The sequence below is a fragment of the Prunus avium genome, chromosome 2 (genome assembly GCF_965620075.1).
Source record: "Prunus avium chromosome 2, drPruAviu1.hap1.1, whole genome shotgun sequence".
NCBI classification, from domain to species: domain Eukaryota; kingdom Viridiplantae; phylum Streptophyta; class Magnoliopsida; order Rosales; family Rosaceae; genus Prunus; species Prunus avium.
In genome coordinates, this window is record NC_142285.1 from 4,851,369 (window position 1) to 4,874,757 (window position 23,389).

Consider the following 23,389-nt stretch of genomic DNA (forward strand, 5'->3'; position numbering starts at 1 on the left):
GCTGGTCATGCTGACCTCAGCATGTGCTGGTTGGATGCTTGGTCATGGTGACATGAAGATGAGCTAGGGCTGCTGGTGGGATCTATTGGTGAAGTGCATCAACCAATTCAAGATTTTCTAATACAAGTGCATCACCCAATTTAGATTTTCTAATACAAGTGCATCAACCATTTCAGATTTTATAAAACAAGTGTTGTATGCATTAGCCATATTGAATTCAGATTTTCACTTCCCCTAGGCCTATAAATAGGGAAGTTCTCTAAGCTTGTAAACACACCCCAAGGGGGGGAGCTCTCAAACACTTCTCTAGAGCTCCCTTCCCTTCTCTCCCTCAAATTCTCTTAGTTTCTCTTTCTAGTTTTCAATTGTTATAATGAGATCTTTGTGCTGAAATTTTCCTTTAAGTCTTTCCAAGTTCTACTTTAATTTTCATTGTTATGTAAATTCTTTTCTTTAGTTTCAAGTTTGATTAGTTTCCAAGTTTCAATTATGATTTTTGTTCTTATTCATTATGCTTATAAGTTAATATGCTAGTTTGAATGATTGATCACCATTTAGGCTTGCATGTTAGCTATCTTGGTTTGAATTAAGAGTATACACCATGCTTTAATTCGAATTGAACTATGAATAGGAAGAGTATGTATGGACATTCGACAACAGGGATTAGATACATGCTTGGTTGTTTAAATTGTTCTTCTATGCTTAATGGGTTCCTAATGCTTAATTTTAGGTTAGACAACAAATGATCAAATTAGGGAATTAGGAACACAAGGTTATGACCACACACCATGGCTTAATCATACATTAGCTAGAATCAACCCGTTAATCTAATTGAACTTGGGAACTTATCTACTTGAGTTAGTTATTTTCTTTCTTCCTTGTTTTATTTATTTCCTTTCTTTTTCATTTCTGTTTTGTGTAGGGAAAATGAATTGGATCATTCAATCACCAATCCTCGTGGGATCGACCTCGCACTTACATACGCTATACTACCGAACGGCTCGTGCACTTGCGAGTATCACAAGTTGAGGATGCAACTGAATCCATTTTGGTGCAGCTGTATCTACGCAACATAAAGCCACTTTTACATCCCCTTTACACCTCCGGGGGGTGTAAATATGTTTTTTGCTCCAGTGGGGGGGTGTAAATTCGGGGGTGTAGCCATGGGTCCCAGCCTTTTATGTTGACTTTTCTTCATTTTTCTTCTCTTTTCTCGGGTGGGTCCCACCTGCAAGGGATGTAAAAATGGATGTAAATATACATTTTATTTTACATCCCCATGGTGGTGATGTATATTTACATCCATTTACATCTCACCATTGGAGACGATTCCGGTGACTCGGGGTGTATATTTAACATACACCCCCCCACTGTGGATGCTCTAATAGACGACCCTTTTAAAAAAAAAAAAACTGTCATCTTTACTTCACAATAGACGACCCTTTTTTTAAAAAACCGTCATCTTTACATATAATAGATGACCCTTTTAAAAAAAAAAACTATCATCTTTACTTCACAATAGACGACCCTTCTTTAAAAAAAACCGTCATCTTTACATATAATAGATGACAGTTCTTTCAAAACAACCATGTCTTTACCAAAAAAAGGACACTTGATTTTTAAAAGACGACGCTTGTCATACCTGCTGTCGTTGTTTTTTGGTCAGATTTTAACTCTGAAGAAAACCTTTTTAATAAGACGACACTTTTTTATTTGTGTGCGTCGTTATAAAAAAATATTCAACAGTACCTCCGTTTTTTAGTTGTTTAAGTCACTTATCCATGACGTTTTTTTGTTACCGTCGTCTTTTTAAACACAACGACGGTTTTTTCTTCTACCGTCGTTTTTTTATGGTCGTCTTTTTCACTTTTTGTAGTAGTGAGTATGTCGTCAACGTAGATAAGAACTACAGTAAAGGAAGTACCTTGAGCTTTGGTGAAAAGAGAATAATCATCCTTTGATTGTTGATAACCACCTTTCTGAATGGTATCTAAAAAGGTAGAGAACCAGTTTCTGGATGCTTGTTTGAGTCCATAGAGAGACTTGTTGAGCCGACATACAACGTTCTCCCCCTGTCGGCGAATCCTAACTTGTTCTTGGCTATGAGGGCATGAATCATTGATTGACTCCATGATGAATAATTGGCACCATTTAATTTTTCCGGAACGAGCATATGACCAAGATGATCTAAATGATGAAAAAAATATGGATTTGATGAATCCATACTGGAGTTGGAGTTGGAATGATTGTTTGTATTTTGTGTTTTTGGTTGTGCGGCTGGTGATTCGTTGCTTGCCATGGAGGCGGTGTTTGAAAGTTTGCTAGGGTTTGGAGAGGACTAGAAAATCAGGCACCAAGATGCTCTGATACCATCTTAAGAAAATAAACATGAGAATATTTTACTGAATACTTTGTTATATTCAATAAGCAATTCGTACAAGGTATATATACAGGAGTGAAGCTTCATCACGTCAGCCTTTTAAGGCTAAATAATCGTGATCCACTATTTGTGGGATTCTACTAATCTATTCTAGGAAACTAGATATATTACAATAATATATTACAATATAATTCTTAATAAGTATAGCCACGGCTATACACTTACAATATATTTGAATATTATAAGAGTATAGCCTCTTTAAATCAATAAATAAATAAATAATGGGCCTAGGCTCCCGCGTTTGAGAGTCAATTTGGTCATTTTCTTTTTGTGTTATTTTTCTTGTGGTCGTCGTTTGATTCTCAACTTATCATGATTGTCGTCTCATAACTCAAAAGGATGCTGCAGCTCAAAAGGGCATAAAAGGGAATATTTGTCGAGGCAGATGGACAATCTACCCAATCCTTGCAGCTTTAAAGGAAAAGAGTAGACGGTTTGGTACTTGCTCCTGGAAGTGGATTCCGAGGAGAGCCAACAGAGCAGCGGATGCTGCAGCTCAAGTAGCAAAGCGGAGAATGTGCGATGAAGTCTGGCTCAACAGACCCCCATCCTCCCTGGTGTTTGTTCTACAAAGTGATGGTCTTCCTTGTCCTCCACAAAACTAATTTTTAGTTTGACCAGTTAGGAGCTGACGCTCGTCTTCTGAGGCGGCGTCCTAGGTTGTTTTTCCTACCTGGTTGGTGACTTTTGTTGCTTTTTTGGTTTCAGTCTGGAGTGGTAGGCGTGTGTGCCTCCTCCTTTAGTCCCCTGGGGTGTTTAAGTTGTTAACCCAGGTTTTAGCTTTGCCTGGTGCTTTTTTTGGTTGTTTTGGGCAGTGGCCCTCTCTTTCCCTTTCGTAATTGAAAGTGTGTTTCGACAAAAAAAAAAAAAAAAAAACTCAAAAAATTGTTTCCAACAAGGCCGGCGTAGAGATGTCAACGTTAGACCAGTTCCTAAATAATAAATATTCTGTATGTTAGAACTTGAAGAACAAGGATCTCAAATGGGCCAAATTAATAAACACAATTCAAATAAAAGAAGGTGGCTATAGCTGTAAGAAACTCCAATGCGAGTTGGAATGAAATTGAAGAAAATAAAAAATAAACTTCAACGAGTAGAGTGGCAATATATATTCTACACTACATAATACAATGTCTTGCGAGGTTGATTATGAATGGCTAACTGAGGAATAAGAATTCCTGAACTCTCAATAGATCTAAATTACGAGAAGAATTAGAAAAGCTATTGAAAAGATCGAAAATATATATCGAGGAGGGATGATGGATCACATCCATACTTACAGAAAACTGCATACATGCTCCCACCATGGTGAGTGAGTCAAAGACACGCACAAGTACTCGTTAATTAGCTTGTTTTTCTGAAATTAATTAACCTCCTTAGTTTGAGTCATTATTAATCAGATGGTTACAGAAAATTGCACACTTATATATAATCAATTTCATGTATATAGTAGTACATGTGGGTTGGGCCAGTTGGCTAAGGTAGTGTGCCCGCCCTTCCTTGCACTTAGTTCTATCCCCTTCCCGTGCATTAGAATATCAATTTGTGAAAAAAACAAAAATTAATGCATATGGTGCATTGTAGGTATATTTGTTGGTGGAGATAGGGTGATTCATTTCACACAAACAGATGAAGCAAGTAGTAGTAGAAGATTGAAGCAAGAGCGTCAATGCGAAAAGTGTGGGCACAACCTAAACTCGAGACGGGGAGTACTGAAAATCTAGGGGTGAACACGGGTCGGGTCGGGTCGGGTTTAGGCCCAAACCGGGTCATGTCGGCAGGCCCATTGGGCAAACCGTACACCTCATTTTTAGGCCCAATTTCGAATGAGTTCGAAACCCGAATAAGTCGGGTCGGGTCGGGTCGGTGGAGGTTTCTGCCGAGGCCCAAAAAGACCAACAGCTGAAGGTGGTTTTTTTAAAAAAAATTTCCATGCCCATTTTTTTTTGGTCAAATTTCCAGGCCCATTCAAGTTTAGGACTCCTGTATATTTTCCAGATTCTGTACTTCTGCATAATTTTAGCACATATCATTCTAATACAAATAAAAACCTGAAAATCATCATCCATCACATGTCCAAATTCACAGAAATATATATTACAGACCAAGCAAATTGTGAGAGTAATCTCAATCACAATTTGCATACTTGCAAAGTTAAAAACCTAAGAAAATCATCATCCATCACACATGTCCAAATTCATAGAAATTATTACAAACCATAATAGAAAATCAAATCAAAACAAGTAAATTTCCATTACATATAGAAATAAAATTCCATGAGTTTCATACTCCTCATATCATATCAAATCAGCACCTCTGCATAAAGAAAAAAAACACAGTTAATAAATATATGAATTAATAAGACATAAAGAAACTATAAATTTTGATTAATGTAGAAAAGAAAGAAAACCTTTTTCCACTTTTTCCAAAGCTTGGTAGAAATCTAACTCATCCATTGCGGGTTCTTTGTAGTAGCTAAACTCCTCCGCCCTTAACCAATCACTACAACAAATCAATGCCTCCACGGTTTTTGGAGTTAACGAACTCCTAAAGGGATCTACAACTCTCTTTCCCGTGCTAAAAGAACATTCCGAAGCCACGGTTGATGATTGGACAGCAAATACATCTTTTGCAACATTGGAAAGTATTGGATATTTTGGAGCATTCTCCTTCCACCAATCAAGTAATTTGAACTCATCATTGGTAAGATTCACGGGAGGTTCCAATAAGTATTTATCAATCTCATTTCTTATCTCAACAACATCCTTATCTTTCCTTGACTTCAAAAACTTTTGTAACCTTGATGACTTAGTAACATCATTGTTCAAAACCGATGATCCTTCACCTTCTACATTACCATGAAATACTTGGGCAGCAGCTGGATTTTGCTTTCTATAATAATCATACAAAGAATGTAATAGTGTCTTGATCTCCAATGACATGTCATTAACCCCACTTTCATCGGAAACCAAGTCACCCAAGCAAAATGTCACATATTCCATTTTATATCGAGGATCTAGAATAACCGCCACAAAGAATAACTTGTTGATGTTATTAACATTCCCCCAATATTTATCAAACTTTCTCTTCATCATTGTTGCTATTTTGCACATAACAACATCATCAACATTCATCATAGCATCTATCTCCTCCAAAAAAGAACATATCTCATGGATTGGGGCATTAGAAGACACGGTTTTAGAGGCACTAAATCTCAAAGTAGCATCATAAAACTTCTTCAAAAATTTGACAAATACCTTCACATTTTCCCAATCCAACAATGTTGGAGGCCCCACTCTTTTCTTCTTTTCCTTACCATGAACTTCATACTCCTCAAAGTACCCCAAAAAGTTTGTGTCATCCTCCTCCATCCTCTCAAAACCCTTTTGGAGCTTCAAAGCACTCTCCAACATCATGTAAGTTGAATTCCATCTTGTGCACACATCTAAAGGAATCATGGTTTTTGTGTCAACCTTTTCCATCTCCAAACAAGCCCTAAACTTCTCTAACCGTTGAGATGACCCCCTAATGTACTTAGCACAATTACGAATACTCTCAATAGATTGATGAATTTCTTTCATTCCATCGGTTACAATCAAGTTAGTAATATGTGCACAACACCTCACATGCAACAAACTACCATCACATATGAGTGAATTCCACTTTTCTAATCTCTTCTTCATGTAGCTAATACATCCATCATTGGAGGAGGCATTATCAACCGATATGGTGAAGACTTTGTCTATCCCCCATCCATTCAAACATGACTCTACTAGCCTACCAATTGTATCCCCCTTATGATTAGGAATAACACAAAAGTTAATGATTCTCTTATGCAACACCCAATCATCATCAATGAAGTGGGCCGTGAGAACCATGTAATTGATGTTTTGAATGGAAGTCCAAGTGTCGGTGGTAAGGGACACCCTTTGTGAATTATGTGTTAAGACACTCTTGATTTTAGCTTTCTCCTCTTGATAGAGATTCCACACATCTCTAGCAATTGTCGTACGAGATGGCAAATCAAATCTAGGTTGTGCCTCCTTCATAAATTCACGAAACCCAATCCCCTCCACATGACTAAACGGAAGCTCATCCCGAATAATCATCTTGACACATGCAATTCTACATCTCTCTTTACTAAATGCATGTGCTATTAAGTTACCCCCTTTCTCTTGACCCTCAAATGAAAGGACTTTTTGTTTTTTCTCATGTCTCAATGGAGAACTCTTACATTGACTTCTCAAATGGTGCCACAAAGTGGATGTGCCATTCTTTTTACCATCACATGCATAGTCCTTTTTACAGTACTTGCATATGCATCTAGGGTCACTACTACCATCCTCACACTTCATCTTTGTGAAATGATCCCAAACCCCCGAAGCATTCTTAGCAGCCCTTCTTTTTCCTAAAGTGCTAGGAGTTGATTGTGGAGGGGCTGATTGTGGAGGGACAGATTGTGGAAGGTCTGGTGGTGGTGGTGGTGGTGGTGGTGGGTCAGTTGAAACAGGGGTTTCAGATTGTCCTTCCATGAAAATAATACCCTACGCAAATACACATTTTTGTCAACTACTGAAATTGCTAGTTCATGATATTAGTAAACTACAATTCTATTCCTATAAACTACAAATAAAGTAGCAACCAAAATTAACAACTAAACCAAGAACCAAAAAAACTCTGAGATTTACCAGAAATCAAATAAAGCAGCAGCCAAAAATAACAACTAAACCAAGAACACATTTTTGTCAACTACTGAAATTGCTAGTTCATGATATTAGTAAACTACAATTCTATTTCTGTAAACTACAAATAAAGCAGCAGCCAAAAATAACAACTAACAAGAACCAAAAAAACTCAGAGATTTACCAGAAATCAAAGCACAACCAGCAGCCAAAAATAACAACTAAACCAAGAGCAATTAGAGTCCAGCATCTATAAATGAAAATTTTAAAGTTTAAGCTCATCCTTTTCACTACACAGAAAAAAGAAACAGATCTGCCACACAGAACGAAACCTATATTATGCTCTATCATCGAAACCAGTACACATACATGAGCCTGGCAATTTTCAAAGTCAAATAAGCATAAAACATCAAATAAAAGACAAATATGCAGAAACCTAAAAATCAAGAAAGACCCATGAATTTATGAAGAGCATACTCAGAATGTCAAACAACCAGGTTTTGCAAATATGGGAGAGAGCGAGAGAGCGGCTTTTCTACTCAGAAATAAACACAGCAAGCCAATCCTTTTTCCTTAGCCTTCAAATCAATTCTGTCCAGACAAAATATATATACAAGTCAGACAAAATAAATAGAATTATCAGAAATCAACCAAAATCCCTAAATTTTGAATTAGGGTTTCAACATTTTAATACCTCAAACCAACAAAAATCGAGCGAGGGAGACGAGAGTGAGAGCGGGTGAGAGACAGAGTGAGTGACTGAGAGAGATCAGGTGAGAAATCTGGAAAAACAAAAGAGGCAGAGGCGTGAGAGAGTGGGTGACAGAGAGAGAGAGCCACGAAGAAGAAGAGAGACACGAAGAAGAAGAGAGGCGAGCGTGGAAGAAGAAGTCGACGATTTGGTTTGGGGAGAGAAGGTTGAGTGAGAGGTAGATCTGGTGTTAGGGTTTGGCGACTCGAAGAAGAACAGAGACTCGAAGAAGAAGAGAGGCAGCGCAGAGAGCGAAGTGAAAAATTTTTTTGACCGGCTGAAATGTTAGGGTTTCGCGAGCAATCGGGTGTGGGAAGGCTTACGCTTGGGATAAAATGGACGAATCAGCCGCTGCCATGTGTATTATTTTATAAAAAAATAATATAATTAAAATAGTTCGGTCCGGTCCGATTTTCGCCGATTTGAAGGAAATTAAACCGGTTCAGCCCGGTTCCTAGCCGGTTTTTTTTACCGGTTCTTGCATTTTTAACTATAAAAACCGAACCAAACCACTTAAAGCGGTCCGGTTCGGGCGGTTTGGTCGGGTTTTCGCTAATAATGCCCACCCCTATGAAAATATGTGTTGATTGCTTTCCTGAAAGGCCACAGACTTATTCAATTCAAATATGAATTCGTCTCTCCTGATCACTTCGACTTTAAACAAAAAGGAACTTGCACTACGGAGAGTTGTTGTTCATGAGATGTGTTTATACCCTATATGATCGACCAATGAGAAGATCACACGTGGAAAATAAGAGGCCATCAGTAGGGGAGTGTTCGGCACCCCTTATTGCCGAAAGCAACACAAGACCCCTTGCCTATCATTTCTTGCTGGGACGCGTGGAGCCACTACAGGCAATATCCACAGTCCCACATCGAAGTTTCACTCAAATTGCACACCTCCCATGACTTATAAAAGTAGGCACAAGTCCCAAAAAGGAGGTAACTGAGACTTTCGGCCATTACGCTGTCCAGATTATTATTCACTCCGTACTTATTCACATTAGGATATTGACAATCGGATTCCATGATCTAATAATGTGAATAAGGAGTATTGACATAAGAGAAAGATTCAATTGCACGGTCATTCCAATTTGAATAGGTTCTTTCACAACGTCTCATTTAGCTCGAATAACCGTGACTTGCTGCTATGCGACAACTATGGTTTGTCGATGTCCAAAAAAGTTTTCAATTGACCTTTATTAATAAGAAGAATTAAATTATGGAATTTAATTCGTATATATCTCTAAGGAGTTGAGTCAACCCACTACCTTGCTAAAGAGAACCTACGAATCTGCATACCCAAAGAATGTGATTAGAGGTACAAATGAGGAGAAATGAAATGAGGAGACACAAGTCAATGGTTGATAATCAAATGTCAAAGTCAACGGTCAAAAGTCCATTTTGACCGGAGCAATTGACCAAAGTCAAATAGTTTAACCGGGTCAGTTAAGTAAGACTATAATTATAATTTAATAGTTAAATTATAATTAAAAGATTAATTATGGAATTAATATTGACATATAGAAATATTGGATTGAGCTTTTAAATATGATTTAAAAGGAAATGGACAAAATAGCCCAAAAGGCTATTGGGCCCAAGGGATAAGTGACATATGATGACATGACCCATGGACCAAATGAAGCCCCAAATACTCACTCAATTGCCTTTTGTGCTGTCCTATATAAACTAAGTGTTGGAGAAAACCTAGATAAGGTTTTTGGTTTCCTACTTTGGTTGATGAGTGATCATCTTTGTATCTCATCTTTCATAAACCAAAAATTGGTCCAATCAAGAAGTAGACTAGCATCCATACTTCTTGATTGCATTCTCTTCATCTCTTGGAGCATTTGGTGTGGTGAGGTAAAGGACTCCAATCTTGGAGCCTTAAGGTGAAGGAGTCAAAATCAAGAAAAACAAAAAGGCATTTCCAACAAAGGTGTTCATTCTTGAGAAATCAAGAAAAGGTCATCAAGGGTAAAGATCTATTTCCTTTTTCCCTTTTCTATTTGTGTTCAAAGAGACTAGGCTAAGATACTTGGTTTAAAATGAAAAAGGTTTAGCTCAACTAGTATAAACAAAATGAATTCGTCATTTAAAATGTTTTTGTTGTATAGGTTGTGGCTAAAGTTCATTTCCTAAGCATTAGATGTATGTTTCCTTCAGATGTAACTATGTAAATTGTGCCAATGACATTTTCAGCAGAGAGGGACTTGGGTTTGGTCAATATGACTTGCTTATAAATAATTGCGAGGATTTTGCAAGTTACTGCAAAAGAGGTACACGCCTGAGCAAGCAGGCTATGCAGGCAATGTCTGGTGGGGTTAACGTTACAAATGCAAATGCATCAACTATATGCGAAATAATTCTGCTACATTCCTTAGTCCTGCTACACCTACATCCAGTTCCGAGGTTGCTTCTTCTTTTGCTTCCAAGGCTTTTTCTTCATTACATATTCCTTCCTCACCCATATAAATATACTTGTTCAAGCAACCTTTTCTATCAATTTCTTCAAATGGGGCATCCTTCTTTCTTTTTTTTTTTTTTTTTTTTTTTTTTTTTTGAGAATAAGATTTCATTCATAAACCAAAAAGGTATACAAAGACTGGCAGGAGTACAATGGCCTCATTAAAACATTCCTAGAATGCACAAGCCGTAAAGCCCAAGAAAAAAACCTAGACGCCGACCACCTATAAACCCCCAACATGTAGCACCAGCACCTCCTGAAGCCTCTCCTGTTGTAGCCCTCATCGCCAAGCCACCAAACCACCGGAGAACTAACAAGTGAGGGACTCGACCAAAAAGGCCTCTGCACACTGATAGGATTTTTAGTACCTGCGCAAAGAGGGTTAAAATCACTGAAAATACTTGCAAGTATACAAGGCTATTGTAGTATAGATGCTCATGCAAGGTCGTTGTCCCCAAAGATTGTTTGACTAATTTGTAATTAAACTAACTCTTAATTAATAACTAAAATAGATTTTATCAAAGATGTGAAATTTATGAAGTTGAAAAGATTAACTTGACAATAAAAGAAATCTAAAAAGTTGGGAGGTAATAATAGCAGAGAATAAAAACGTTTTTAAAATTAACAATATAGAGAGAAACTAGGGTTTAGCCGTCACCGTCACAATCCTATGCAACTCTATCAATTACTTATGAATTTCCACATATTTGCTTTGAAGGTTTGGTTTTCCTAATGTATATTCTCCTTGTGATGTTCAAGCGAAAACGTATATCTAACATGCAATCCGTCTGTGATGCTCAGATCAAATATAAACATGCAAGACTCATTAAGCTTTGTGAAAACCCTTTGAAAAACCATGCAACCCTTAAGAGCGTGATGTTCGCCTTAAGTGAACTTACAACTACTAATCACAAGAAGCCCTCCTCAATTTCAGGGTGATGTTCCAACAGAAATTGCATCAAATTACTTGTCTAAATATCCTAATGGTGACCAGTCATTAAAATAGATAGATAGTTTTAATCGTAGTGATTAATAATTCAAAGCAAGCATGCATCCATTCATAAGCAAATTAATAAAATTACATATTCATGCTAAGGCTTATGGCCTCACCCTAGCAATAGGAATTAGTTACGCATAATCATAACTAAAATCCAAGAAAATATCATTCGAATGAATAAGAATAAAAACACCTAGAAGTAGAAGCACTTCAAAAACCCTAACCAAAGTCGTGTTCAAAAGCCAAAAGAGAAGTCCCAAAGTTGCTGTGAAAAATAACTTAAATACCTCCTAAAATCCAGCTACCCAATCCCCACAAGGAAACTAGGTTAAAATAAAATAATACTAGGATATACAATCCAAATTGGATTAGGAGAATTTGCCCACAATCTGCCCAGTCACGTTTTGGGCTCCAATCTCCTCCGAATCTGGCCCAAAATAGCTTGTTTTAAAGATAAAAACATTATGAACATATCTCCAGAAGGCCACGAACCCATCTGAGATCATCTTGGGCTCCAAAAACGCAATAAAAGCCCAAATCGTCACTATTCCAGCACCGCGCACTGCTCCTTTATTTTATTGCCAGAGAATAACTGCTTGGTAGAAAAATCTGAAATCTAGATATGATCAAGCTAAGTGACTCACGAACGTCCTCCAACTGGAATTACTCCAAAATTCGTCCATTTGATTATGTTTTGCTCCAGAGGAAATCGAAAGTCCTATATTGGAAATATAATTCAAAGTATCAAAATTCTTCCAAAATATTAACTAAAATATACTAAGAATATGGTTAAATATATAATATAAAATATGCCCATCACACACCAACAAAACCGACCGAAACAAGGAGCAAGAGTAGCACGAGTGATGCCGCAAGGACGTTGGGGCCCAGATACATCAAGGAAGGAGCGCCATGAGCCAACATTGGAGAACTACAAGACTAAAAAAACCCTAGTAGTGAGGTTTTGAAACTATTTTCCCACGGCTATCCTCAAGTACAAGAGAGCGACCTTTCAAATGGGGCGTATTTAGTCTTTAAAATTATTTGTATCACATTTACTAACCGCCTCTCTAATACAAGTGGGCCTAACCCTTGTAACTCCTCCCCAAACCTATATTAGAGAAGTGATGAGTAATGACGTGAGTTAATGTGTAACAAGACCACTTATTAATTACATATGTACAATTTTCAATCAACAATTTTTATAGTTTTATTTTATGTTTTAGGGTTGTTTTCATATAAGTGGTCCATGAGGTTTACGAAATTATCACCTTCGATTCTTTAGTTTTTGTTGTTGTTGTTGTTGACATTATTGGTCCTCAAGGTTACTCCCAAGGACTAAAATATCGATAATATAGACGAAATATTGCCGATATTATCGTTTTTCGGGTATAGCATATTTTGGAACATATCCATACACATATCTTATAATTATCGATAATATCAGAAAATATTGATGTCGATAATTTCTCACACGCTTCAACAACATTTGGCCAAAATATCGCAATAATATCAATAATATTGAGATGATGAAGTGTAATTATCGATATTATTGCCTTATAGGAACTCTATGTGGTACTAAGTCACTCATGTATCATACCAAGCAATATATAAAGTATAAAATATTGTAGTAAATCATTATAAATAAATGAATATGGTGTGTTTAATCTTCTTTCATTAATTATTACATATTTCTACACTCACAGTGTTTGTTAGCTCACTGTATAATCAAGTTAACTTAGTTAAACTTATCATGCAATGTATTTCCTTCCAAATTTTTTTGAGATAAAGTAATAGATAATTGACTAAATAAACATCCTTCAAAGTTTCAATAAAAATTTCCAAGTTTTTCTTACAATTTCCATGGTTTTTATTCATTTGTAATTAATATGGATAATTTCTCGATATTTTATAGAAATTTCGTGTTTTTGGACCACCGATATTTTCAAAACTATGGATATTTTTAAATCTTGGTTACGCCTGACTTCAAGTTAATTCCTGCCGTGAGGTTCTTTCAAAATTTTTGTTTAATTGCTAATGTATAGGGCCTTGAGTTTTAAATTCCAATGAAGTGGTTCAAGTTGGTTCCTCACCAATATCAACTCCTACCATCTTTCTCCTGTCGATTGTCAACTTGTCATGATTGGTCATTTCATAAACCAAAATATTGAAAGAAAGCAACATTATTAGATTTTTTTTTTAAAATTATTTAGTTGAATATTTCAACCAAGTGAGACTCTTGTCCAATAGTACTGGCTCGTTTACTCTTTCTCACTAATTAAGCAATTTAAAATGCAATGAACTTGGCCAATTGATCCACCAACTTAATTAATTAGAAAATCGAGAGCATGGTGGTGATTTAATTGAATAACAACTAAGATAGTTGAAGGATTTTTAAAACATAAGGATCAATGTAATTGGCCAAATCAGTAACAACATGGACAAAACAAAGATCCCAACAAAACATCGGTCAAGGGGGCAAAGTGGGTCATTTTAACTTTAAGAAGGTTTAGTGGGAATTGACCAATATTTCAGAGGGCACTGTAGCACTCAAGCATTTAATTAATAAGAAAATGATTGTGTCAAGTTGTAAGAAACTTCAACGAGGTTGACATGCAATTTTTTTATAAAAAATAAAACAAACAAACAAACTTCACAATGAGTGGACGCATGATATTCAATACTAAGTACATATATGTGAACTCGAGGGAGGGTACGATGCAGCACAGACCTTAGTACAGCCTAACCTGGGCTACAGCCCGGGGGCTTTTATTTTTTCTCAGCTTAAATTAACATTTAGCCCGGCTGCAAGAAGAAAGAATAGAGAGATGGAGCAGACGGAGAGAGAGAAAGAAAAGAAGAAGAGAGGAAGAAGGAAAAAGAATAAAGAGAGAGAGAGAGAGAGAGAGAGAGAGAGAGAGAGAGAGAGAGAGGGTACGCATGCAGCACGGACCTTAGTACAGCCTAACCTGGGCTACAGCCCGGGGGCTTTTATTTTTTCTCAGCTTAAATTAACATTTAGCCCGGCTGCAAGAAGAAAGAACAGAGAGATGGAGCAGACGGAGAGAGAGAAAGAAAAGAAGAAGAGAGGAAGAAGGAAAAAGAATAAAGAGAGAGAGAGAGAGAGAGAGAGAGAGAGAGAGAGAGAGAGAGAGGAAAAAAGAAAAAAAAGGAGAGGGAGAGATTAAAAAAGAGAGAGACGAGAAAATAGAATAGAAAAGAGAGAGGGGGAGATATGTGTTGGAATGAGATGTGTTTTTATTTTGTCAGGTACACCGCCCAACAAAATGTGATGTTTTTATTTTATTTTTACTTTCTTTTTTAACTTCATTTCCTTGTAAGTATCTTTCCTTTTTTTTCTTTCTTTGTTTCCCTTTAATCCCTTCCAAATATTTCAACAATATTATCAATAATTCCAACATTTTCTCTGTTTCAAATGTCGTATAATAACAAAAAGTTCTAAATATGATCAAGAAAATATACTAAAAAAAGAGTGCTTACAAAAAATAAAAATATAACAAATAAGGGCTTATAATTTACCCAAAAAAAATTTAGCCACCCCTGTGGGTTACCTCTAGTTTTTAGTTCCTACAATCTGTTGTCCAAGCCTAAAAATCTACGATGAATCCCATGCATACATTCAAAGAGAAGAATTCGATCGAATGCTGCTGAATTAACGTATTGAGAGAGAGAGAGAGAGAGAGAGAGAGAGAGAGAGAGAGGATTCTTGTCAAACAGGACTTCTCTTCTAGGGAGGTGCTCCAGCCAGGAGATCACATCTATTCTTACAGACAAAGGGCATACATACTCCCACCATGGTGAGTATATATGTATTTGTTTTCTGAAAATTAATTTCTTACGTAGGTGATCAGATTCATGATATCGTTATCTCAAGAAAATAAATAAGATTTTAAGTTTAATTAAGTAATTGCTGAGTTAGATTCTAGTTATCGGGTTTTATTTTTAGCTAGAGAAAATAAGGCGATAAGTTACATGTAAGAAAAAATTTATTTGAAGGAGAAAAGCCAAATTTATTATATATTTTATGATAATATATAATAGGGGCTCTTAGATATAGGTCCAATTTTACAAATATATTATGAATGCAGGACTAGAGTTGTTACCTTTTAATTCCAGTCCACAAGACTAGGTGTTTAGGCACCTAAGCAAACAGTATGTCCACAATTTTTAATGTAATTACAATTGCTGCCACTGTGTAGAAACGGAAAGTATAGACAGATCGACAAATCACAGAATTTATGTTTCCTCAAAACGTCATGCTCCTTCCAAGCAAATTTTCTCTGATTTCTTGGTTCTTTAATGGAGAGATTTTTGCGTTTCTATGTATGATTCACTATTATTTTAGCAAATTTCCTCTGCCACTAAACGTCAGTTGCTGCCTGTTCTACAGGTAAATTGTATGATTGGGGTTCCTACTTTTCTATTACGCTTAGTTCCTGATACATACCAATGCCATAGGTAGGAGAACGATTGTATGATTTGGCGTCAGTTGCATTATAACGATTGTTTCAAAAAGGAACAGAAAACAAAGATGAACTGGTTTCTTCATCTTTTTCCTATGGTATAGGTAGAGGACCCCAACTATCTTTTCATGTTTCCATCATTCCAGCCTCCAGGTAGAAAACACGTTGGTAATTCATGTTTCTGGGATATAGGTATATAGATCATATTCAGTTATAGGTAAACACAGTATCCATAGATATTCAACGTCTTGTTTTATTTATTTGTTAACAAAAAGGCAAAAAAGACACCAAAGCCAACTGAAAATTAGAAAGATAAAGTTGATAACAAAGTGTTTCATTTTCAACAAAATACCTATATCTGTGTTACAGGTAAATTGACCTGCTGGTGGCAATTGGTTACCTATACGGCAGGTATTAAACCCAAATGTATCTATCAGAAAATAATCCCATAAAAACAAAATGTACTTATGATATTGGTGAATGTATTCCAATACAGGTAAATATACATGTGCTATAGGTACATGTGTAGAAGGTTACCTAAACAACAGGTATTAAACCCAATTAAGAAGTATAAAATAGACATTTGCTAATTTTGCCGTTTGTTGTTGCTGAGGATTTTTGCCATTACTTACCTAATTTATATCTTAGGGGTAAATTTGGAACCACAACATAAATAAAAAATATATAAAATATAAAATATAAAATTCATAAATTAAAAAAGGTAACTAATCCTATATGGCACAAATGTCAAAGGACTTGAATTACTAACAGTAAGTGTGTGGATTGCACCCAAATTCTATCATAAGAATTGGACTTATACCGAATTATTTATATATAATATTGCATGCATGCATGCAGGTATATATGTTGGGAAAGGTTGGGTGATACATTTCACTCCAACATGTGAACCAGTGATTCGTTTCACTGCAACAGATGAACCAGTAACTACTAGTTGCAGACGCTGCGGACACGACCCAAACAAAAAAGGGGGAGTGCTGAAAACCTGCATTGATTGCTTCTTGAAAGGCCACGGCCTTCATCGCTTCGAATACAATGTCTCTCTCACCGGCGGTATTGCCAATGGCGCTGATATGGCGCATCTTTATATGGAGGGCAGGATCCTTGACAATGCACGCTTGATCTTACAGAGTTTGCTGGAGTCCGGTTTCCATTCTGTCCCTCAGGAGCCGATCGGTGTATCGGTAACAAATCATCAAAATACATTTGGTAACGAATTGAAAGCAAATACTATTAATTTGAATAAATACTCAAAAACGGAGTATCGCCGAGCGGCTATACTATTAATTTGAAAAAATATTAAAACACATACAATAGCCACACGACTCTACTATTAATATCAATAAATATTTAAAAAAACGCAGTATAGCCGACCGGCTATACTATTAATTTGTATAAATATTAAAAACGGAGTATAGCCGATTTGAAAAACAATTTAAAAACACGGGGTATAGCCGTGTGGCTACACTATTAATTTTTTTTTAAAAGTTTAAAACACGGAGTATAGCCGCACGGCCATACCACTAATTTGAATAAGAATTTTTAAAAAAGGGAGTATAGCCGCACGGCTGTACTATCAATTTGAATAAATATAAAAAAAAAGGCATTATAGCCGCTTAATTTCAATATATATTAAAAAAAGGCAGTATAGCCGCTCGGCTATACGATTAATTTGAATAAATATTAAAACACATCGTATAGCCGAACGGCGGTACTATTAATTTCAATAAATATTTTAAAACGCAGTATAGGCGACCGGCTATACTTATAATTGGAATAAATCTTAAAACACATAGTATAGCCGAAGGGCTGGACTATTAATTTCAAAAATATTAAAAACACGGAGTATAGCCTAATTTGAATAAATATTAAATCACGGAGTATAGCCACACGGCAGTACTATGAATTTCAAACAATATTAATAAACACGCAGTATAACTGCACGACTAGACTATTAATTTGAATAAATATTAAAAAAACTTAGTATAGCAGCGCGGCTATACTATTATTGATATTATCACCTTATAGGAACTCTAAGTGGTACCAAGTTACTTATGTCTCTTACCATGCAATATATAAAGTGTAAAATATTGTAGTAAATCATTATGGCGTGTTTAATCTTTTTTCATTAATTATTACATATTTCTACACTCGCAGTGTTTGTCAGCTCATTGTATAATCAACTTAAATTAGTTAAACCCATCACAAATTTTTGTGTGATAAAGTAATAGATAATTGACTAAATAAACATCATCCAAAGTTTCAATAAAAATTTCCATGGTTTTTATTCATTTTTAATTAATATTTTCATAGAAATTTCATGTTTTGGGACCACTGATATTTTCAAAACCATGGATACTTTTAGATCTTGGTTACCCCCGACTTCAAGTTAATTCCTGCCGTGAGGTTCTTTCAAAATTTTTGTTTAATTGCTATTGTATATGGGCTTGAGTTTTAAATTCCGATGAAGTGGTTCAAGTTGGTTCCTCACCAATATCAACTCCTACCATCTTTCTCCTGTCGATTCTCAACTTGTCATGATTCATGATTGGTCATTTCATAAATCAAAATATTGAAAGAAAGCAACATTATTAGAATTTTTATTTATTATTATTTAGTTGAATATTTTCAACCAAGTGAGACTCTTGTCCAATAGTACTGGCTCGTTGAGTCTTTCTCACTAATTAAGCAATTTAAAATGCAATGAACTTGGCCAATTGATCCATCAACTTAATTAATTAGAAACTCGAGAGCATGGTGGTGATTTAATTGAATAACAACCAACATAGTCGAAGGATTATTAAGACATAAGGATCAATGTAATTGGCCAAATCAGTAACAACATGGACAAAACAAATATCCCAACAAAACACAAAAGCAAACAAAAATGAATTTAATTAATAAGAAAATGATTGTGTCAAGCTCTAAGAAACTTCAAAGAAGTTGACATGCAGTTTAAAAAAAAAAATAAAAAAAAATAAAACACGCAAACCAACTTCACAATGAGTGGCCGCACGATATTCAATACTAAGTATATATATGTGAACTCGAGGGAGGGTATGATGAATCCCATGCATACATTCAAAGAGAAGAATTCGATCGAATGCTGCTGAATTAACGTATTGAGAGAGAGAGAGAGAGAGCGAGAGAGATGAGCCTCTTGTCAAACAGGATTCCTAGGGAGGAGCTCCAGCCAGGAGATCACATCTATTCTTACAGAATAGGGTTCTCCCATCATGGTGAGTATATATGTATTTGTTTTCTGAAAGTTAATTTGATACGTTAGTGATCAGATAGATGATATTGTTATCTCAAGAAAATAAATAAGATTTTAAGTTTAATTAAGTAATTGCTGAGTTGGATTCTAGTTATCGAGTTTTATTTATAGCTAGAGAAAATAAGGTGATGGGTTACACATAAGAAAATTTTTATGGAAAAGCCAAATTTACTATACATTTTATGATAATAATATTGCATGCATGCACTCAGGTATATATGTTGGGGAAGGTTGGGTGATTCATTTCACTCCAACATGTAAATCAGTGATTCGTTTCAGTGCAACATATGAACCAGTAACTACTAGCTGCAGACGCTGCGGACACGACCCAAACAAAAAAGGGGGAGTGCTGAAAACCTGCATTGATTGCTTCTTGAAAGGCGACGGCCTTCATCGCTTCGAATACAATGTCTCTCTCAGCTACGTCATTCTCAAACAGGATGGCACTTGCAGTACCTGGAGTTGCTATCCAAGTGACGAAACTGTACGTCTTGCCACTGAGATTTTCAAGAAAGATGAGGTTGATGGGACGGGGTTTGGTGAATACGATTTGTTGAGTAACAACTGCGAAACCTTCGCAAGTTATTGCAAAACAGGCAAGCGCTTGAGCCGGCAGGTTATCCAGGCAATAGCTAGTGTGGGTTTTCCATCCGCATATGGTCTTCTTCTTTCCGCGGCAGCCTCTTTACTTACTTAAGTCTTTTTCGTCATGATTCTGTGTTAGGGTTGATAAATGCTAGAGGAGCATTAGTGTGTATTTGTTGTGTGCTCAATAAATTTAGTCAGAATAAAATAAATGTTGAGAATTAATGACTAACTCACTGCCCTTTTAAGATCTTGTTGTTGATGGACTTTGGACAAAGAACTCAATGATGGATGAGTCTTACACACACACACAGAAATTAACCAAGCACAAATGACACAAGTGTTTATAGAGGTTCAGCAAATTGCCTACATCCTCTTTGGTGATCACCTTGAGAAATTTCACTAATGAAGATAGGTTACAACTTTGGTTTACAAAGGAAACCCCCTTAGAACACTACCCTCACAATCTGTTTCTCTCACACCCTTGCTCAACACCTTGATACACTTAGAGAACTCTCTTGCTCTCCCCTTTGTTTTTCTGAACACACAACTAAAACTTCAGCTCTAACTCAACTTGGAATACCAGCTTCTTCCACTTACAATTATTCAACTTGTTTTCTCCTCTTGTGTTATCTTACTTCACCCCATTTCCTACACAAGCCAATAGACAAGAGATAAGATATCAGCTTGTCCTCCACGTTCTTCCCTTTAGTCACCACTTAGACTAAATGTCAGATCAAGTAGGTAAATAGAATCCAACTCAGCCACCTCCCACTTACACCAGAAAATGGAGAGTGATATCTTTGAAATAAGATAACCAATTAGCCATGAGTGCTCTCCCAACTATCCAGCAGGTAGTCAACGTTCATTTAACTCAGAAGTGACCCACTAAGCCTCTGAAATCTTGTGGAAAGCGATAGCCATTGAAAACACTGTTGAAAACGCGTAAGAAATCGTCACAGCACGACTGGGACGACCGGTCGCCAGGAACTGGCGACCGGTCGCTTTTGGTTTTTCCTCCAGACCTTGAATCTGCTTCTAAACGACCGGTCGCAAATGCTAAGCGACCGGTCGCTAGCTTCCTGCGACCGGTCGCAAAGAACTGGCGACCGGTCGCTCGTTGATGTTGCTCCAGACTTCGAATCTGCTTCAAAACGACCGGTCGCAAATGCCTAGCGACCGGTCGCTTTTAGGCAGATTCAAAATCTTCCTTTCAGCGCCAAAACCAACCTTGTATCCTTAGGTGAGCCATTTTCCCAACAATCTCCACCATGGCGAGCCTAATACTCCTTGTGGACATCATTGCCTTCTAGGACATCTGTAATGTCTTGAGAATCGTCCTAATAACTCTCAAGAACTCCACCTCAATCTTTAGCATGTAACAAGATTGAGCAAGCTCAAACAATGCTTGAACTTAGCTGTTGTGACTGGCTTTGTTAGGCAATCTGAAGCGTTCTCATTTGTATGAACCTTCATTATTGTGATGTCTCCATCATTCACCCAATCCCTTATCCGGTGGTATCTCACATCAATGTGTTTGGACCTCCCATGGAACACTTGATTCTTCACTAAGCAAATAGCACTTTGACTGTCACTTAGAATCACCACCAAGTCTTGAGCTATCCCGAATTCCTTTGCCAATCTCTTCAGCCATACCGCTTCTTTTGAAGCTTCCGTTAACGCCATATACTCCGCTTCCGTAGTAGACAAGGCACTAACCGATTGTAACACTGCTCTCCAACTAATCGGTCCTCCACCACAAGTGAAGACATATCCTGTGGTGGATCTCCTCTTGTCTAAATCTCCTGCATAATCAGAATCTACATACCCCGACACACATGCATTTCCTTGTTGTCTTTCAAACAATATCCCAAGCCTTTTGGTGCCCTTCAAGTACCTGAGAATCCATTTTGCTGCTGTCCAATGTTGCCTTCCAGGATTCGCCATATACCTTGACACCACACTAACGGCTTGGGCTAAGTCGGGGCGTGTGCACACCATTGCATACATGAGACACCCTACCAAGCTTGCATATGGAACTTTACTCATTTCCTCCTTCTCCACATTCGTAGAAGGACATTCTTTTGCACTTAACTTAAAATGCTCCGCCAAAGGAGTAGACACCGGTTTGCAATCCATCATATTAAACCTTTCAAGTACCTTGGAAATATACTTGCTTTGTGACAGCCACAACTTGCCTTCCTTTCTGTCTCTCCTTATCTCCATTCCTAGGATCTTTTGTGCAGCACCAAGATCCTTCATGTCAAACTCCCTTCCAAGTAATGTCTTCAAATTCTGGATTTTTGACATGTCCTTACATGCAATTAGCATGTCATCAACATAAAGAAGTAAAAGGATGAAGTTACCATCCTTGAATGCATGAGAGTACACACAACAATCAGATTCACATCTTCTATACCCAATCTTCATCATGTAAGAATCGAAGCACTTGTTCCACTGCCTTGGAGATTGCTTCAGTCCATACAAAGACTTCTTCAACCTGCAAACCAGATTTTCCTTCCCTGCTTCAATGAACCCTTGAGGTTGGCTCATGTAGATGTCTTCCTCCAATTCACCATGAAGGAAAGCAGTCTTCACATCCATTTGCTCCACCTCCATGTCCTCTTGTGCTACTATGGAGAGTAGTAGTCGTATAGAAGTATGTTTCACCACCGGAGAGAAGATTTCATCATAATCAACTCCCTCCTTTTGCAAGAATCCTTTTGCCACCAACCGAGCTTTGAATAAGGTGGCACCCTTCTCATGCATTTCTTCTTTCTTCCTAAACACCCATTTGCAGCCAATAACCTTGCGACCTTTGGGTTTAGGAACTAACTCCCAAACTGAGTTTTGGTGTAGAGATTCCATCTCTTGCATCATAGCTTCCATCCAACTTTCCCGTTCCTTGTTCTCAACAGCTTCTTGGAACGTGGTTGGTTCTTCTTCACTAGCATTTAGGGCATAGTGAACTGCATCCATCTCCCATCCAAACCTTTGAGGTGGTTTGATGGTTCTCTTGGGCCTGGACCGAGCTATAGATGATGGCTCCACCTGTTCTTGAGCCTCTTCTTCTTCTTGAGTGTGTTGTTGATGCTGCCCAGCTTCTTCCTCTTCAATGTCGGACTCCACCTCCTCCTGAACGTCTTCAGTTGGCTGTTTCTGAGTAGTCTTTCTTGACACCTTCTTGAGTGGAACTTCAAAGGTTGTTTCTTTCTCAACAACATCCTCCTTTGCCTCTGAATTCTTGACTTTGTTCATAGGTATGGTCTTCTCATCAAACACAACATTTCTGCTGAGTATCTTCTTGTGGTTCACTGGATCCCACAGCTTGTAGCCCTTCACACCACTCTCAAATCCAATGAAAATACATTCAAGAGACTTTGGCTTCAACTTGGATCTTTCATCACTAGGAATAAGTGCATATGCACTGCACCCAAACACCTTAAGATTCGAATAATCGATTGACCTTTTAGACCATACCTCCTCTGCACACTTGAACTCAAGATTTCTTGAAGGCGATCGGTTAACCAAATAGGCAGCGTGGTTAACCGTTTCTGCCCAAAAAGATTCGGGCAACCCTGCATGAATTCTCATACATCTCTCACGCTCCATGAGAGTTCGGTTCATCCTCTCCGCAGCTCCATTTTGTTGGGGTGTCTTCTTCACGGTAAAGTGCCTCTTAATGCCT

At 37.2% G+C, this 23,389-nt stretch overlaps 2 protein-coding genes across 2 annotated transcripts; both read left to right on the top strand.

The window, feature by feature from the left end:
* Nucleotides 1–3,699: 3,699 nt before the first annotated feature.
* LOC148296320 (protein LEAD-SENSITIVE 1-like) lies at nucleotides 3,700–11,116 on the top strand. Its single transcript, XM_088248479.1, has 4 exons — nucleotides 3,700–3,748; nucleotides 4,025–4,118; nucleotides 10,040–10,285; nucleotides 11,059–11,116. Exons 1-4 carry the CDS (start codon nucleotides 3,700–3,702, stop codon nucleotides 11,114–11,116), a joined length of 447 nt encoding a protein of 148 aa, XP_088104605.1.
* A 7,775-nt stretch (nucleotides 11,117–18,891) lies between these two features.
* Nucleotides 18,892–19,908, top strand: LOC110768782 (protein LEAD-SENSITIVE 1-like). The gene is made up of 2 exons (XM_021972635.2): nucleotides 18,892–19,078; nucleotides 19,329–19,908. Exons 1-2 carry the CDS (start codon nucleotides 18,991–18,993, stop codon nucleotides 19,811–19,813), a joined length of 573 nt encoding a protein of 190 aa, XP_021828327.1. The 5' UTR covers nucleotides 18,892–18,990; the 3' UTR covers nucleotides 19,814–19,908.
* Nucleotides 19,909–23,389: the final 3,481 nt, after the last annotated feature.

Bases quoted from the DNA above. Each gene is read 5' to 3' on its own strand.
- LOC148296320 (XM_088248479.1), top strand. From the start codon at position 3,700: ATGGATCACATCCATACTTACAGAAAACTGCATACATGCTCCCACCAT. The intron at 3,749-4,024 runs GTGAGTGAGTCA...GGTGCATTGTAG, and splicing joins GCATACATGCTCCCACCATG to GTATATTTGTTGGTGGAGAT. The intron at 4,119-10,039 runs GTGTGGGCACAA...TGTTTCCTTCAG, and splicing joins CAAGAGCGTCAATGCGAAAA to ATGTAACTATGTAAATTGTG.
- LOC110768782 (XM_021972635.2), top strand. From the start codon at position 18,991: ATGAGCCTCTTGTCAAACAGGATTCCTAGGGAGGAGCTCCAGCCAGGA. The intron at 19,079-19,328 runs GTGAGTATATAT...GCATGCACTCAG, and splicing joins AATAGGGTTCTCCCATCATG to GTATATATGTTGGGGAAGGT.